The sequence below is a fragment of the Opisthorchis viverrini genome (assembly GCF_000715545.1).
Source record: "Opisthorchis viverrini unplaced genomic scaffold opera_v5_265, whole genome shotgun sequence".
NCBI lineage: Eukaryota > Metazoa > Platyhelminthes > Trematoda > Opisthorchiida > Opisthorchiidae > Opisthorchis > Opisthorchis viverrini.
Window position 1 is genome coordinate 123,654 of NW_008751920.1, and position 17,237 is coordinate 140,890.

At 43.2% G+C, this 17,237-nt stretch overlaps 1 protein-coding gene across 1 annotated transcript; it reads left to right on the forward strand.

Annotated features, from left to right (window-relative positions):
* Positions 1-840: 840 nt before the first annotated feature.
* Positions 841-11,924, forward strand: T265_09221 (hypothetical protein; the record flags this gene model as incomplete). Its single annotated transcript, XM_009175240.1, has 5 exons — positions 841-1,206; positions 6,403-7,696; positions 9,435-9,890; positions 10,039-10,283; positions 11,121-11,924. The coding sequence occupies 5 exons, from the start codon at positions 841-843 to the stop codon at positions 11,922-11,924; spliced, it is 3,165 nt and encodes a 1,054-aa protein (XP_009173504.1).
* Positions 11,925-17,237: the final 5,313 nt, after the last annotated feature.

Genomic DNA, 17,237 nt, shown 5'->3' on the forward strand with positions numbered 1-17,237 from the left:
TGCTATCGTCTCGAGGGATTTATCAGAAACCTTATCCGGAGGATGGACGCGTAACTTATAGTACTGATTCTTTTGGAGTAATTCTTTTACCCTGGGCCCTCTCACTTTGAGAAGTTTGTCCAGTTTTCGATGAAACTCACCTAAATCACAAGATAGGTGTAGTTGGTAAGTACTTGTTGTTAACAAGTACGCAGTTCCTGAGGACATTTGCACAGTGGATGGGTTGTAACCCCGCCTGACAAAGTTTTATTCGACATTTCCTGGCAAAACCGCCAATTTCTCAGGGATTTCAATAGAAAGGTCGATGAAGATGGTAAGACCGAAGGCTTTGAATAAAAAATATTTATCGGGTAGTGGTACGAGTACCACCAGGCTAAAGCCACGCCTTTATAAATCTCAACCCGCTCAAAGCCTGGAAAACATCTAGGGAAAAGGTGGATGCTGACAAGATGGTATCAAAAGAATGCCTGCGGTTCGAGATCAACCATAAGTTAAAAAGCGAACTACGTCGGAACGTGTACAGACGATGACGCGAAAAACGGTTAAATGTAGTAAATGGTGAACAATGGCGACAGGAAAGCAAGGACCCGGACAAATCCATGTCGATAGAGAAAGCGGGTTCAACATTTCTTACGTTCATTTGAAATAACGGGCTCCACTTTGTCCAGCAAGTTTCCCATTCACCAGAAACTCCAAATAATTGATTTTCCTGAGCCCAGACCTTGACAACGGGCAACCCAAATGTAATTTGCCAGATGAAACACTACTGGAAACGGTACACGTTCTTGAGTCTCCCTCCCATTGTACTCACCTCTCTTAATTTCTCGTTTAACGTTTACAATGATTTCCCTTCACACAGGACATTCTGGTGTTAATCAACTTGGAGGGATGTTTGTAAATGGCCGCCCACTGCCCGACAGCACCCGCCAACGCATTATCGAACTGGCACACTCCGGCGCACGTCCTTGTGATATATCCCGAATCCTTCAAGTTTCTAATGGGTGCGTATCGAAAATATTGTGTCGCTACTACGAAACAGGCTCAATTAGACCAAAGGCTATCGGAGGCAGCAAACCTCGAGTAGCCACAAACATGGTTGTCCTCAAGATTGCGCACTACAAACGAGAATGTCCATCAATTTTTGCCTGGGAAATAAGAGACCGACTGTTGCAAGAAGGTGTTTGCACACCGGAGAACATTCCAAGTGTGAGTTCCTTATCGGTATCACTTATTTCTACATAAACCACCTTGTGAAAAGCTGTCAAGGAGAACGATTAGGGAAGAAAGTGCACTCCAGCTTAGACTAGACGAGGCTTATGGAAATCAGCAGTTTTGGATTGACAGACATAGGACAAGGTAGCTGATAAATTTGACGTGGTACATGTTCCCAGTAAATTTGCAGTTATGGCCAACCAGTTGCACCCATTGTCTTAGTTAGAAAGGCTGTGTTATCCAGAAGATGGAACCATTCCAAGCATTGGTTTACTATTGCTTTGGAGTCTATTTACTAAATTAGCGGTTGCAAAGATGAACATCACGTTTTCGCTTATTTACGTGATGACTATACACAGTTTCCCCAGTTGTTTCCTTTGGCAAATTCGAGAGAATAACAGAATTTGCTTTGCCGAAGCTCACAAAACAAGTGGCTTGTATAACTAGTAAGTTTGTGTACCTCTAAAGGGAATGACTTCCAGCCCTATTTCATTTGAACTTCAAAGCGATTGCCCGTGACCTGACAGCGAATAGTAACTAACGAACACTTTGCTGTCTCATAAAATACCAAAACCAAAGTTGGCCTCATCAGGCTGTTCATTTGCACAGTTACACCATGCTGGGCTTGAGTGCACCTGCTGAGTGTCGGTTCGAAATTGAGGTGAAAGCAGTCGCACGTTAAAAAAAAACATCAAACATTCGTGGGTTTATCTCCTGTCATAAGTAACTAGGTTTTCAGGAAGCCAGTGGATGGTTTTCACTGGTATCTGCTGTGTAAGAACTGGTTTACTGTAATCCAGAATCCATGGGTACCTAGGCAGCATCAAACATCGTGGGTTTATCTCCTGTCATAAGTAACTAGGTTTTCAGGAAGCCAATGGATGGTTTTCACTGGTATCTGCTGTGTAAGAACTGGTTTACTGTAATCCAGAATCCATGGGTACCTAGGCAGGTTAATACATCTGGCAACAAAAAGTGGGCAAAAAGGGCTTACTGATCAAGAACTAGTATGGTTTCAGAGAGGTTTCGTAAAAAAAATTGGTGGATTTATCAAACCCAATCTGTCCAAACCATGTTCCAGTTTACTGAGAAGATCTGGTACTGTTTTAAATGAAATTCGAGGAACAGAAATGAGAAGAGACAAACCAACAGTGGAACAAATTTTGACCAAAACAGAATCTCGTATTCGTACCCGAACACCCATTATTTACAGTAGATTTTGTTAGGAAAAAAACACACTAACCCACTGGTTGTAGAAACAATGGAGGCATGAACTTATTCTGTTGGTAGACAGAATGGAAACCGAGAATTTACCGTTTCAGAAGACTAAGCTAAATACACCTTTCAGATAAGGCTTTCTTTGGCTTAAATTTACCAGTGAGTGCTACAGAACCAACTTGAAAAGAAGAGAAACCCGAGTTGAACGAGCTGCTGTTTACGTGACTGATTCAAAGCTTTTGGTACGTACGGAGTGAGCGCAGAACCAACGCCCATACACTGAGCTCCCCGAGCGAAGCACAAATAACCGAACACACGCATAGTCCTTTAAAGCGCCTTTCGCGTGTTCCTTAGATGACTACTTCAAACCTCTATGACAGAGGAGATGGGGCTTCTTGAATCGGCATGTAACCAAGTTTCAGCTCATTCCACTTCACTGCACATCCGAGTTGTTTCGAAAGGCGGTCAAGCGCCACCACGTCCGGCTCGTACTCTCTGCCCCAAACCATTCAGTAGACTGAGTACCCCAAGCTGCTCTGTGTTTGTGCAGGAAATCACCAGCTCTACTGACTCAGTTACTGTTTCTGTGCATGCACGTGGTGAAGGGGTGTCTGATCGACGAGAATTATGCGGACTGCCGTTTCCTTTGTGTTGGCCATAATGAAAGGAATAAAATGAAATTGTGAAGAAAAAATTAGTCCTGGTGATCCCTTAAGAATTATTATAGAACTGTCTATGTTTTTCGCGATATAGCCCATCCTAATCAATTGAATGGTGCAACTTTTGGTCATAGTGGGGGAATCAGTTCACTAATAATAGGCTACTGTTTGAAGAAAATGTGAGAAAAAGTGGCACTGTGTGGGATCGCACCTTACTACTGTCCTCTTGATAAATTTTGGAAAGATGCGCCAATTTGCCCCAAAGCTCCCATGAGGGGCTTTGGTCGGAAGTGGCGGTGCGTCCAGACAACAGCACAATTGACAATTCCCCAAATCCTTTTGAGGAAATCGATTATCTCAGTTTTCGCTCGCTGGTGCTAAATTTCACGCACATTTGGCGTTATTTTTTTTACCAAGAGATTTTTGGTGAGACAGAAATCCAGAGAGCATGATACAACGAAGCAGAAGTCAGACCTTCTTGAGGTCAGACCAGCATAACTCCATGTTTTCTTATTGGAGTGTCGCCGCCAGAATCGACCAACTATTCTAACGTATGTAGTCATGAAGACCATCAGGCATTGCTGATTCCTCACTCTATCTACTGACCTGGCACCCTGAATTGTGACGGAACGTCTTCCCTCTATCGTCTGTTTCTTATCGGAACGCATTCAGACTCTTCGAATTTCGTTCCAGTAATCGCTTTAAGCATTTGACTTATCAAAAATTAACTTCACTTAATTATTCAGAGTTTTGACTAGTTATTGACAATTAAACTAGAGAAAAATTGGGTAAAATTTTACGCGACCTGCCGTTTGCTTTGAAGTGAGTTCAGGTAGTTCTGTATCTAGGTGGTGAAATTTACTGTTTGAAGACAATATTTTACAGTTTTCTCAGTTATTTCATTAACCTTGGGACACCATCTGCACGGACACACATCACACAGAACGTGGATATCTTTCATTGTGCTGTCAGATAGTTGAGCTCTTCATAGGATGTTACTCTGAAGCTCAGTTTTGATAATACAAGTGATTATGAGCGGAGTTTGTTATGGTTCGAATTGTGGTTAGGCAGAAGAGGAATTACTCCTAAATTTGGGTTAGAAAACAGATGGCCTGGACGAAGTACACGCTGCTTTATCTGCACGAATCAGTCAACCATTTATTTGTGGAAAAACAGAAGTAAAAACCGCATTAATCTTACGAGCGGTATGTTAATGGATAGATGTGCCACACACACTTTATTAGCACGGCATTATTAAACTATCGTTATGAAGGCCGAAATCGAACACAGCTTATTTGTGTCACATCAGGCAAAACGGTAAAAGTGCTGCAACCATATACTGGAACGTGCTTCCGCTGTCAGACAGCTGAAGTTTTAAATAAACCAGTTAATTGGCGAAGTGCACTCATTTGCAAACAAATTTGGCTTTGCGAGAAACCCACCTGGGACCAAGCTGAATCTCCCGTTTAGGATGTTTTCAAACGACTAAAAGTGCTGCATCAGACCGCCTCATGTTGTAGATGCACCTACCTGATGAGCCTCAAGAAGGGCATAACCGGGCGTGGGTCGTCGAAGAATTTTCAGCAACCTTATGAGTATTAGTGTATCGCGTCTACAACTGAGGATTGTCCAGAAGACGTTCATAAAACAGCGGAATTTTTAAAACAAACCAGTAAATGTTCAAATAGTTGAAGTAATTGCGGATGGGTGGATGGACATTTAGTGAAAGAGAAATGCTGAATGGGTGGGTTTGTCTGTCTACAGAGTTGCATGGTAAAAGGACGCCTGAATCCGCGTCCTCAAAGCCGCTATCAGACACTATTTTGGGTAAATAGTTTTATTTCACTCAGCACTACACAGTGAACCCAACTTTGAAAAGGGCATTTGCAAAGGACCTGAAGAATATTTATCGCAACACGGGAGTGTTTCATTCAAATCACTGGCTTTTATTGTCACAAGAGGAATTTTACCACGAGCAGGTGGAACCCGCCTCAAGATTGGTCTTTTAAGGGAGCATTCAGATGTGATACCACAGTGACACTGAGCGTAATCTAATTTCTGGTGAGACTTCACCCTGGTACTCGTGGCTTTTTGTTTTGTCCAGTCTGAAAAACGCGACTGTGCGCCGTAGCAACATTTCGTTCTAATAAATAATCCAAATCTGGGGTAATGAAGTTTCATTTACATCCGTGTTTGTAATGGTTGGAAAGAATCGTTGAGTAACTCTGACATGATCGTTTCAAGCATTTATTACTGGGCTGAGGTCACATAACAATGAAAGAACAGTATGAGAAACCCATGCAATGCCCGTCAAACCTCGTCACATAGGCTAGTGGGAAGTAACGTGTTCAGCTGTTTTGACTTGAAAAAGACTAAAAACACTGGTTACTGCAGGAGGAATATGGCATTATCGTGCCTTGTTTCATTCTATGCCTCATGTGTAGTACAGGTAGTTGATATTTCATCTGTGAACTATGTGAACCTCAGGCTGAATTATTGGCCATAACGGTGGTGGAACCAATTCGAACAAGCTTCTGACTACCAGCGAACAGTCAGAAGTTTTTGTCTGCTTATCCATCCACTCTTACGGAGGACCCGATAGTTAAGTAGTAGTGGACATGGAAGCAGATTGGATTTTTACGGCGAAGGTGTGATCGAATAAAAAAACAGCTCAGTAGTGTGACGGGTTAATGTATAATCAGTGCTTGTGACGTCAATTATGTGAAGCCTAATCCGAGTAATATATCTGAATAGGCGAAAACATTACTGTTTTTCCTCCGGTTCTGCTGGGCTTGTCTGCTCGGAGCAGATATCACCGAATCCGTCTGCCTAAGGAAAATTTTGCTTCCCCCCTGTGCTCCTCTTTCCTCAAAGGAGATTACTGTATTTCTTTTTGAAAATAGTCTATGACGAATCAATAAGACTGTCTAAACACAGTACAATGCCTCTTTTACGTGACACCTGAAGTTGATAAGAGCACTTCGGCTACCATCTACTGTTCCTGCTGTTCCTGGGCTCATCGGGTGGGCACCCCCCACTTTCATCAATCTTATTTTCTACCTGAAAACGTAAATGCAGGCAACTGGAGTTATAACCTAGTTTGCAAATGAACTTGTTGGTACCATGAAACTTACAAACAGGAATTCCAGCTGATAGTAACTGGGTTACCCTATGACAAGTGAACTTTGTTAGCGGACCAACTAACAGGACTAGTATACTGTTTCAAACGTTTACACGTATAGCCCATAGTTTAATTGTTAATTATGTTCACAGAACACAAATGCTTTTCTTAATGTGCACATTCATGTTTCAGGTGTCCTCCATCAACCGGGTATTACGTAATGTATGCAGTGATCAGTCCCACCTGAGTCCAATATTAAATCGGTCATTAGAAGGGCAAAGTGGTTTGCTCCGCTCTAATCTTGGTCAGAGTCCTAATGTAAAACCAAGCCCGAATTCACGGACTGCAGTTCCCAGCTGTGCACCACAGAACGGACAATCAGGGCATTTGCAACATCAACAACCTTATCTTCACCAGCATCAGTCCCCACCGTCTGTCACTGATCCATTTGGTCTGTTTCAACAACGTCACCTACTCCATCCAGAGTCAACCCCACTCGACCTTCAACAAGCTGAACTACATCCTCAGCGTGATGCGGTAAATATGAATGCTAGTCAGCAACTCTATCCATTACCCCTGACAGCTCACTATGGAACCGCAACACCCAACACCAAAACCGGTCGACTTTCGAACAACTTCTCTCACTCACATTCCGCAGCGTTCGCTGCCGCGGCAGCCATGGCAGCGGCCGCCCAACATTCGTCACACTACCAACCACAGCTAGCTAATTCACGTTTGGTTCAGGATACCAGCCTCATGTCCATTAGTCAGTCTGCGGTAAACAGCCATATGCTTGAAAGCTCCAGCTCACAAAATGGTGGTACTTACGATACCTTCTCCAATCTCCTTCATCCGGCTGCCTGGTCATCCTGGTACCATCACCATTCGACTAGTCAAAATGCATCACATTATGGTGTGGGCTATCCAACATTCCACTCACCTGATCTGCTAGATGCACCCACCACAGGCAAACTTTTCCCCTATCCAGATTGCGTCGCATCCGCTGGATTCCCCATTTCTATGCGACAGGCAACCAACACTCATACGAAAGAGGATGCTTCGTTCTCAGAAAGATTCAACCTCGACTCGCATACACTGGATGTGGCGAACAATAATCGGTATAAGCGTACAAGACAAACCAGTGTTTCCGACAAACAAACCTACGCCAGTGAGGTGTCAGAAAAACTACATCCGCAAGATCAAGGGACGTTTACGAAAGTGACAAATGATTCGGAGCATCAATTCATTCAATCCAAATCGATTGGTCATTTACTACCGTCTACCCTCGCGCCGATGGAGGTAAGCACAGATTCGACAAGAAAACTGAAAGAACTGGTGGCATCTCTAACTGAGGACAGTGTTTTTAAACGTGTCAAGACGGATGCAAAGCGGAATTCAACTTCAGATCTAGCTCAGGTTCTAAAGTCAACGACGTTCCCTAACTACGCCGCTAGTACACAGAAGGCAGAAGCGACCTCGCTCATTGGTAAGCAGTTGATATTTTTCACAAAAATCGTCACTCTCAAGTATATAGTGCCCTTATGCGAGCAGCTAGTCCAGACTGGTATCTGTCTGAGTAAAAATGAGGGATTTTGATTGTATCTGATACTAAGCTCATTCACATGAAATTCACACACCGTTCAAAGTAGGAAGCCCCATTTGGCGCAACGGTTTGCACCCTTTGTAGATTTATGATGCATCATTTTCTGTGTTTTCTATGTAAATAGAGATTAGGCTATAGAAAATAAGACGTTGGAAAGATAGGCATTTGATTACTGTCGAATAGCTGAGACTAGAATTAGTGATAAACCGAAAAACGTACCAGTTGTTACAACCTCGGAAATGAGCACACTGGCTAAGTCTGGATGCTGCACACCGCCACTGCATCTAAGCATTGTCCTTTCATCCGAGACGTCGTTATCCATAGGGGAATCATTATGCCACAACGGCATGCTCTTAAACCGATAGCTAGAAGGGTCTCGGAGACCCTTCAGATGTGCTCTGTTTATGATTCTGTGAAGTGCTTCAAGGTTTCCATCACTCACTGCAAGATGAGACACCCATTAAAATTTCGAAAGTTCCACACACTACTATCATCGTATGTGAGCAAGAAGTGGCTAAGTGGTTGTTGTGCGGAATTTTCAAAACCAGAAAAATCGAAGTAATTTCTGCTTAGACAGCAAAACGCACCCAATGAACATCAGATGAATTGTCGCAAGGGCAAATGAGCATGTTTCTGATGGCAGTAAGCCATTTAGTGCTTCTCACCAAACTTTCTGTCAACCTCAAGTCAGGTCCCCTGAAAAATGGGTGCAACAGATGTTTCTGAATTCCTCTCATGCGTGTTTCATTCAACTGTATTTACTCAAAATTCTTGCTTTCAAAATTACGACACGCCACACCTAAAGGACGCGCATTATTGAAGCTAATCAAATATGGTTCTGACGTGTTAACACTGACTGCCATCCAGTTAACAAAAATACATCCTGATTACTTCAGGACTCTAGATCATCGCTCTTCAGGCGAAAGTTAGTTTTCTCAAACGGCTGTCTGTCTGCTGCATTTCGAAAGAACATCTGTGCCAACAGGTAACTCGGAAACGAGCGACCAACTCACTGGTTAGAATCTTCCTGTCTACCTGACACCGCCAGCGAATTTTAAAATATCAGAAATGATGGTAGCGCTTCGAGATGGAGGGTCCAGAATACCCCGGATTTACAATCCACTCGAATAAATTATCGTTACTTCAATGTCTTGCTTACTCGATTTCGGGTTTGAAGTATGCTTAAAAGCCAAAAACATCCTGTAGAAGGTCATGTTGCCTACTGGTGAGATTCATCCACGACTTGAGGACCGAAAGTACCATCAGTATTGGGCATGACAACGATTGGTTAAACTTTAACGACCGCCAATCGCATACAGACAATCCAACGTTTTTCCTACAACGGCAAACTCAACAGTTTCCTTGTCAAAGTATTCATTCACTTCGGAAAGATGGCTTTCCACGCCTTGCATTTTTTCTAAAAAAACAATTCAACAACAGTTTGTTAGGCATGAAAAACACTTTGACTGCATTATTTGAGAAATTACTATTCATAGTGATAACCAAATTTTCTTTTTGTTGTAAGATGAATACATGTGCTACCTTTTATCCTTTTTTCAGTTGTTTTCATACTACTGTTATCAGTTCCATTTACTCAACTATTCCAAACCTCTTTCTTCAGACTCTCGGCTTGCAAATCCACCGGGAACTCTCTGGTCCCCGAACAATGATAATTCCGGTGGGATCAAAAGCCCAGGGAGTATCCCTCTTGAACTGCAGCAAGGAAGGAACAAGTCTAAGGGCAAAGCACCATACACTTCGTATATACTGGATGACGTGGACGATATGTTGCAAGCTAATCTATACGGCAGACATTCCAGTGGTGAGCACGAGCCTGGGTCCTCGCATGCACATCCGAGCCAACCGTTATTTCAGACGGATAGGCTCTCTGAGGCCGAATGCGACCTAAATGCGACAGATCAGACTGAAATAGCTCAAAACGTGAAGATGAGTGATGCCTCACCAAACGCTGCAAAAAAAGAAACCAGTGATACGAATAGTGAATCTGAAGAGACTAGGAAATCGCAACGCAGCAGGACTGCATTCACCTCAGAACAACTGGATCTATTGGAAAGAGGTATGTTTGTGTTCCTCAGATAACTCCATTTAGGTGTTACTCACATGAGCCTCGTAGATGATTACTATTTGATTTACTAACAAAATCGTGTCTTAGTGATGATGACTGATTTAGAGAATGTCTATCCTTTTCTGTTTCAAATTTTTAGAATTCGAACGTACCCACTATCCGGATGTGAGTGTTCGGGAACAACTGGCAGAGTCGATGCTTCTTCCAGAAGCCCGAATCCAAGTATGGTTTTCTAACAGGAGGGCGAAATGGCGAAGAGAAGGAAAAGAGAGACTCCACAGCTGCACGCCACCCAGTTCCGTCAAACCGTCAGCCTCAGACAATTCACCGAAATCCAACGTCATTTCCACCCATCCTGACCAGTCAGACGCACCAATTCATTGTGTTTGGAGTCGTTTTGGCGTGTCCAGTGAGAAACCGGACACACTATCCAGACCAGCGGCAGTTACAGGTTGGCCACGCAATGTGGATGACGGTCACCTGGTAAGAAGTGACCTTTTACCGGGATGCTCACGTATGAATTATATGGTTTAGAGTATTAACATATGTGTGCATATATCTTCAAATATTGTGGACAGGTCCTTTTAGTTGCCCAACAATATGTTACTGATTCCAGTTCTTCTGACGACAAATGGCTGCAATCTGAATCCACAGTAAGCCAACAAAATCTTCTACGCAATTGAAATTGCATGCTATCGCTATTCAAAACGAAATTTCAATGGCAAAAAAAATTTGTATCTATCTCTCCTATCCTCTGTCTGTCTATAGCTTTCAAAGCACTCGCCAAAGACTATGCGTGTGAATTTTCTTCAAGGCAGTTGGGCCCCGCGCCACTGAAGTCTCCCAGTTGGCACTGCTGATCAGCGACTGAAGCAGGCTTGCAGCGTCTGCTCTGTAAGGCAGTTCTGCGTCACAGCAACATTCCAGTCACCATGACCATTGACTATACACTTCACTAGCCCAAAATCCCCATCATGTTACAGAAGCAGTCTATGCGACTGGAGGTTGTTTTTTTCAGTAAACTGGTTCGCCGAACTACAAAATGAGAATAAATAGGGGTATGTAAATTCAGGAAGCTCTATTACTTTGTTTTGTTTCGGCACCATTTGGGGAACACGTTTATCGAGATCAATTCATTTATGAAACCCCCAGACCTATATAACACAGACTACTTTCATTAACTAATTGAAAATGCAATGCACGCCCCCTTTTTTATGACAGCCTTCCGTCTCAGAAAACCACAAAACTACGCCAAATGCGGACGCAAAGTATTCCAATGACACCCACCTTACGGAAGCTTATGCCAATCATAGAGGGACTGTGCGGTTGACTTCACAACCAACAGCGTACGACACGGATGCCGAGGGTTTTCGTTATTCTAGGCCAAAGTACGATGAAAACGAAGGCGGACAAATGGGTGCTAAGCACGTGTTGGAAACTCGTTATCCTGAGATGACACACAACAACTTGTTTGACGCCCACGTGCTACGACCAGATGATCCGGCACTATTTGAAGGACATTTTCTGAACTCCCTGGAGAAAAACCCTCCACCTATGTCATATCAGCGCTCTTGTCAACCGACTGACCAATCTACGGTGTGGCTTAATTCAACTGACTCCTTACCGTTCTACGGAGTAGAGCCTTCGCAACCCGTGACTTGGCCACCGTCTGGTTGCCCCCAACCTAGCACATTATCAACAGATTCAGGGATCGCCTCACCACCAATGATCGCGTCACAACCCGACCAATCAAACAGTTTCTCCACCGTAGCAGCAGCAGCTGCGGTGGCGGCCGTTGCAGCCTGGGGAGGAGGATGCGGAAACCCATCACGGACAAGCGACTATCAAGTACACCCTTTCCAAACCAACGTCACATGTTCAGAACCAACTGAGATGTCTGCCCCCAGGAGTATCACGCATTCGGTGGGCAAGAAGTTCGATTTGGGTAACCTCATATCACAACATTCTGTCTCAGACTCAATAGAAAGCCCTACCTTCTGCGAGCTACCACGATTTCTTCGTTGATCTCACCGAACCTAACTCTGACGTAAGGCTCAAATGTTTATGGACAATGTATATGCGTGTGCACTACTGTACGTTACCTCCGTGACAGAAACTACTTGATCTAAGGCTGTGGTCCTGAAACTTTACAGAACAACCCAACCCTCTTTCCGATAACATGCAAGCAAAACTTTTGTCCTGTTTTTCTCTCTCACATTGTTTGTTTCAACCTCTATGTTACACAGACAACCAGTTTCACTAGTGCACGATGAACACAGGCTCGTTCCGTTGCACCTCGTTTACATTGGTTAACATACGAATATGTATACATTTATGAGGAATAGAATATCATACGAGTAAGGAAGTTAGTAGTCAATGTCTCTAAACTATTCTGAATTCCCTTCACGCTGGGAGTAAAGAAACAAGAATTTCGGGTACCGGTGTCTCGTTGTACAGAAACATTTGTTCAACTGAAGGTTTTAAATGATAGTTCAGTTCCTCTAGATACATGGAAATAACAAACAGATAACTCTTCCATGTGTTCATGCGGGCATCCTAATGACCATATTTGATACAGCAAATAAGTAATGCATCGTACAACATAATCCCGAATGCTATGAGAGCGAAAGAGATTTCGCTGCCACTCTTGAATAAACTTCCTTCGTGGGATTGTAGATGTCAGAGAATTCCAAATTAGACCATCCAGGGAACTGGCTTCCCTTCAGAGGTGTCTTTCAGGGGTAAGCTGAAATAACCGGAGATGTTGTGCGATCAAATATGATATGATGTTGTCAATCGTAGTGTCACAAATAGGGCAACTAACCTGCACTGTGCTAGTGAGGCTTGATTGATTGTGAATCCAAGTTATGGGGATCAAAGAACAAGATCACTCCCTTCAACAAACTTCACTCATGCAAGAGCTTCAAGCGGTTATATTTGATCTGTCTTGAAGGCGGAATTTCGACCAATCTCACCAGAAAGTAATAGTGGCAATACAAGGAAACGCTAAATTTAATGTGACATATTGATTTATTCGTAAAGTCTACTACTAAGTAAAAGACTAGTGAATTTCCTTCCTTCACGGTAAACTTATGCGGTCTCTTTACTCGTATGAATAATCCAATCGAATATGTGAGGTTCACTCTCGAAAGTTCGCCGCGACCACCATAATCGCTCAACGAGAACCAAACTACAAGAATGTATTGGAAGATTCAGACTGTTTTATAGAAACCGCCTCTCTGCATTCCATATTTCTTTTTCGAATGTATACATATAAAATGTGTTATGCCACTATTTTTTCACTTATCCCTAGCAACAGGTGACGTGGTGTGCATGATACAATTTGTCGGGTACAGAAACAAGCTCATATTAAACGACTTTAACCACTTTGACCTCTAAAAGCTGCACTGACAGGAATAGTTTGTCTAGATTACAACTGAAAGTCCAATTTTTAAGAAAAAAAACAGTGTACTCACTTTTGCCAAACTACTCAAGACAAGATGGGTGGTAGAATGGGCTAAAGATTTGATGATCTCTCGGGTCAATCAAGACAAATCCAACCACTGCATGATCGAAAAACTGTAGACTCGAATCCTGGCTAAGAGACCTCGAAAACCACAAGTACAGCAAAATTTCTGCATCACATGCTTAACCTGACCGATTCTGGGGAATCTCATCTACTGCCTTTTGTGACTGAAGATTTAGAGTCTTGTCCATTCTAAGCTGAATTTCGAATTGCAATTCAGCTTGTTGAAAATTGCCCGGACAAAATAGCAATCCGATGTGCACTTGCTTCTCCAAGCAGTCAGTCAGTGTACTTTTGAGCAGGCAACTTAGGTCTTGGGAACTGTGGTGGTCTCTCACAAGGCTTAAAACTCAAATCCAGTCTCACCAGTTCTTGACATTATGTGATAAGAGCTATGTTGGGTATAATAAGCCATATACCGATACTCTAGGTATCGGTATCTATACCTATAGGTATCGATACTGGGCCCCTATCCTTCTGAATCTTAAAAAACACCAGGAAATCTGATGCACAGTTCGGTATTACAGTTTTCGAGAACGACGAATCTGGACTTGATTTACGCTTAGTATAGACTACAATGTTTCTGCTGCGATTTTTTGGAACAAATCTTTGACGCCACCTGTGGGTCCGTGAATCCTTGCAATGCTGTCTTTTCATGAAGTCATCCTAAGACGTCCATCACCGAGCGTGGTTGTTGCTTCTACTGAAATAGTAGTTAATGCTTGTGTACCTTTAAGTTGTTCAGTTACTTACTTACAACACTTCACCGTGAGTCACATCCGTATTAGTTGGAAGAGCTGTTGTTACCAGGTACGCAGCTACGATTAAAACAAGGCTGTAGAAAACATTCCAAAGAGAAACTTCATTAGAATTCACCTAATCGGAGTTCTTCCATATTGACTGGCCAGACGAACAAAAATGTTGAAAACTTTAAGTGCTATTCGAAAAAAATAAAGTAATCTCACCGAAATCGAACTGATCACAAGAAGTTATGAGGAGCTAGTCAAGATTATGAAAATTCGCGGTGGTTAAAGATGAAACAAGATTCCAACGAGCGCTCAGTGAGTCGCATATCTGGCACAGTCAGACATGACAATAGTAACAGATCTTTTAGTGTTTATATAATATTATTCGTAAAATTTTGTGGCTTGGTAAATGGAAACGGGCCACTTCACCGAAAATTCCAGATAGCTTTTTTCGCAGGATTCCACATTTAACTAGACAAACACACTAGTTTAATGAAAATATCCGTTTACTTCATTTTTTATGTCGACTGAGCCTTTGCTAAATCCTTTACCAATCCTGTACCTCTATCATGAGAAGACATGTACAGAAGAAAATGGCTTGTAAACGTATATGGTTGGAACCCACCTGTTAGGGAAGGTGATGCTTACAGACACTTGATGCATACCAGTGAATCCGTCCAGTACAGATGCACTCACTTTAGATTCAGCCTCAGTTTTGTAGAGGACAGTTGATGGGATTGAAAAAGGCCACCGATACGTGAAGAGGTTACGGTCACGAAAGTCTCCAAAAATCGACGCTTCAGTCTTGGCAACAAGAAAGCGTTTAATGATTTGAGTTGGTCTTTAAGTCACGTACCGACATCCTTAACCCAGTGATAATTGATATTATCAATCAGTTTCCTCGGACGAACCGGTGGATAAGGTCTTCAATTGGAGCCGAGAAAAGTGATTTTGGGTAGCTCCCAGATTACCAATAGTATAATGGCACAAATTATATAGATATATGTATTCTCGTTCACACAGCCTCCCTTTAACTATTCTCCTGTCCTGACACAGTTATTATCGTGAGTCCACACCAAGGATCGTTCTTATTAGAGCCGCAGTTTGAACTCTGCACACCTGACACGCGGGGGTTGGGGCGCATGCCGGACACATTCGACTTATTGCATAAGAGTGAATAAATATGACGTCAAGCCTTTCTTACGCCAAGGTTTCTTGATGTTGCAAACTGGGTATGCCACACATATGCATATGCCGCATATACCAAAACCAAGTCTTGAAATTTAGACAGAACTAAACTTACAAGGACGAAAGGATAGAGCGAATTGAAGGCTTTTGCCAGTGCAGTGTATAACAAAAACAATGATAGTGGGTTATTTCCGACGGCCTTCCGAATATCCCGAATGCGGGTCAAAGAAGACTGTGCCATGGAAAGAAACGCATGATGTCAAGTTCGTGTATGCGTCAAAAATAAACATGTCACCCAGGTGTCCTAAATATATTTAGCATGTTTTATTGACCACTACGGTCACCCCCTGTTCAAAGAGAGGTCGAAAGAAAGGTCGAACATAAACCAACCCCTATTCGCTCGGTTATAGGTGTAACTGCTTTGTGAACTGCCGGTCTTCACGCTTCAGTGCCCTCAACAAGATGCATCATCGTGTCGCCAGAGAAGGGAATAAAGTCGGTCGTGATTTGGCGAGAGGTTATTTGTCTTGGTTTGAAACGGTTCACAGATCCTGACGACAATCGGTTTGATATGGGAAACTACCGAGACCACGGTTGGCAATAGACAGTAAAAATCTTCGGTGTCAGCTTCTATAATGTGACCGCTATGATGGATAATGAAAAACAAAATCTTCAGGACACTGAAACCTGGGGCACGCTAACGTTGTATCATTAGTTATTGGTCTGAGAGCGTAACCAACTAATGGGTTGGCACCTAAACTCGTAAGCAAAAAGCTCAAGGTTTCAGTCAAGTCTTGCCTGTTTGCTTACTGTCGTTTTGGACTAGTTGAAAAAACGTCTATTCACATGGTTAGATAACTGCACGATAAAGGTTCGGCAGAATCTAACCCCAGCCTGATAACATCAAACTGAACAAGAGAGCTGGTGAACAGGTATTTCCTGAGCTTCTAGCCGTATGCTGATTGATTCAAGTCCAATATTTTACGACAACCTTGGAAAATTCATGCACTCCTGAAATCTCCCCTACCTTTAACAAGAAATTCATTCGGTTTCGACCAATTTCGCTGATCGCACTGCCTATTTCGCGTATCGAGGAGCAGCGGTAGGCAGGAATATAGGGTAGATCTTTTCTCATTGATCCACAGTTCATGAGGGGTGGAAATGCAAAATATGAAAGTTGTCGTTAGCATACGCGATTAGAATAGGATACTGTGTGACATGAGGGACAAAAAATGAACAAGCTTCGTCTATTTCGCCGAACCGCACAGATGTCTGTTGAGTGTGAATACCGACTGAGTTTTTTTCAACCTACACGATATGCCCGAGCGTTGACACTTGCCTCTGAGCCTGTGTTTGGATGTGTTTTGTGTTCACGTTTCTGCGTTTGTCTGTATGTCTGTATGTGTGTGTGTGCGCGTGCGTCAGAATTCTTTGGCTCGAAGTTGGTGTATCAGGCCAGCAACACAAGTCGCGGACAGGACGATGAACTGGCCTGCGAATGTCCGTCGTCTAGCCTTCCGCCCCATTTGTCGATTTCACGCAAGACTGCGCACCGGCTTGCTGGCTGGGCGTGCGCAGGCCAACACACTGAGGTGCGTGCTTGCACGTGCGCACTACCGTACAGGAGTGGAGCTAACAACACAAGTGTGAGTGGTATACCTTCGGGTGGGCGTGGGATTTGGTGGTCAGGGTGGCAGTGAGACGAAGGCTAGGGTGTGGTGACGGTCACAGGGTGTCACCATGGGACTGCGCACGGACTAAATCGAAGAGATCCAGAGCAAGAGAAAGGGTGATAGGGAAAGGAATGCTGGGACAATCGTCACCATCCTCGCAATGGACCAGGCCCTGAATTCCATCCAGAGGATGCGCCGGCTAGAG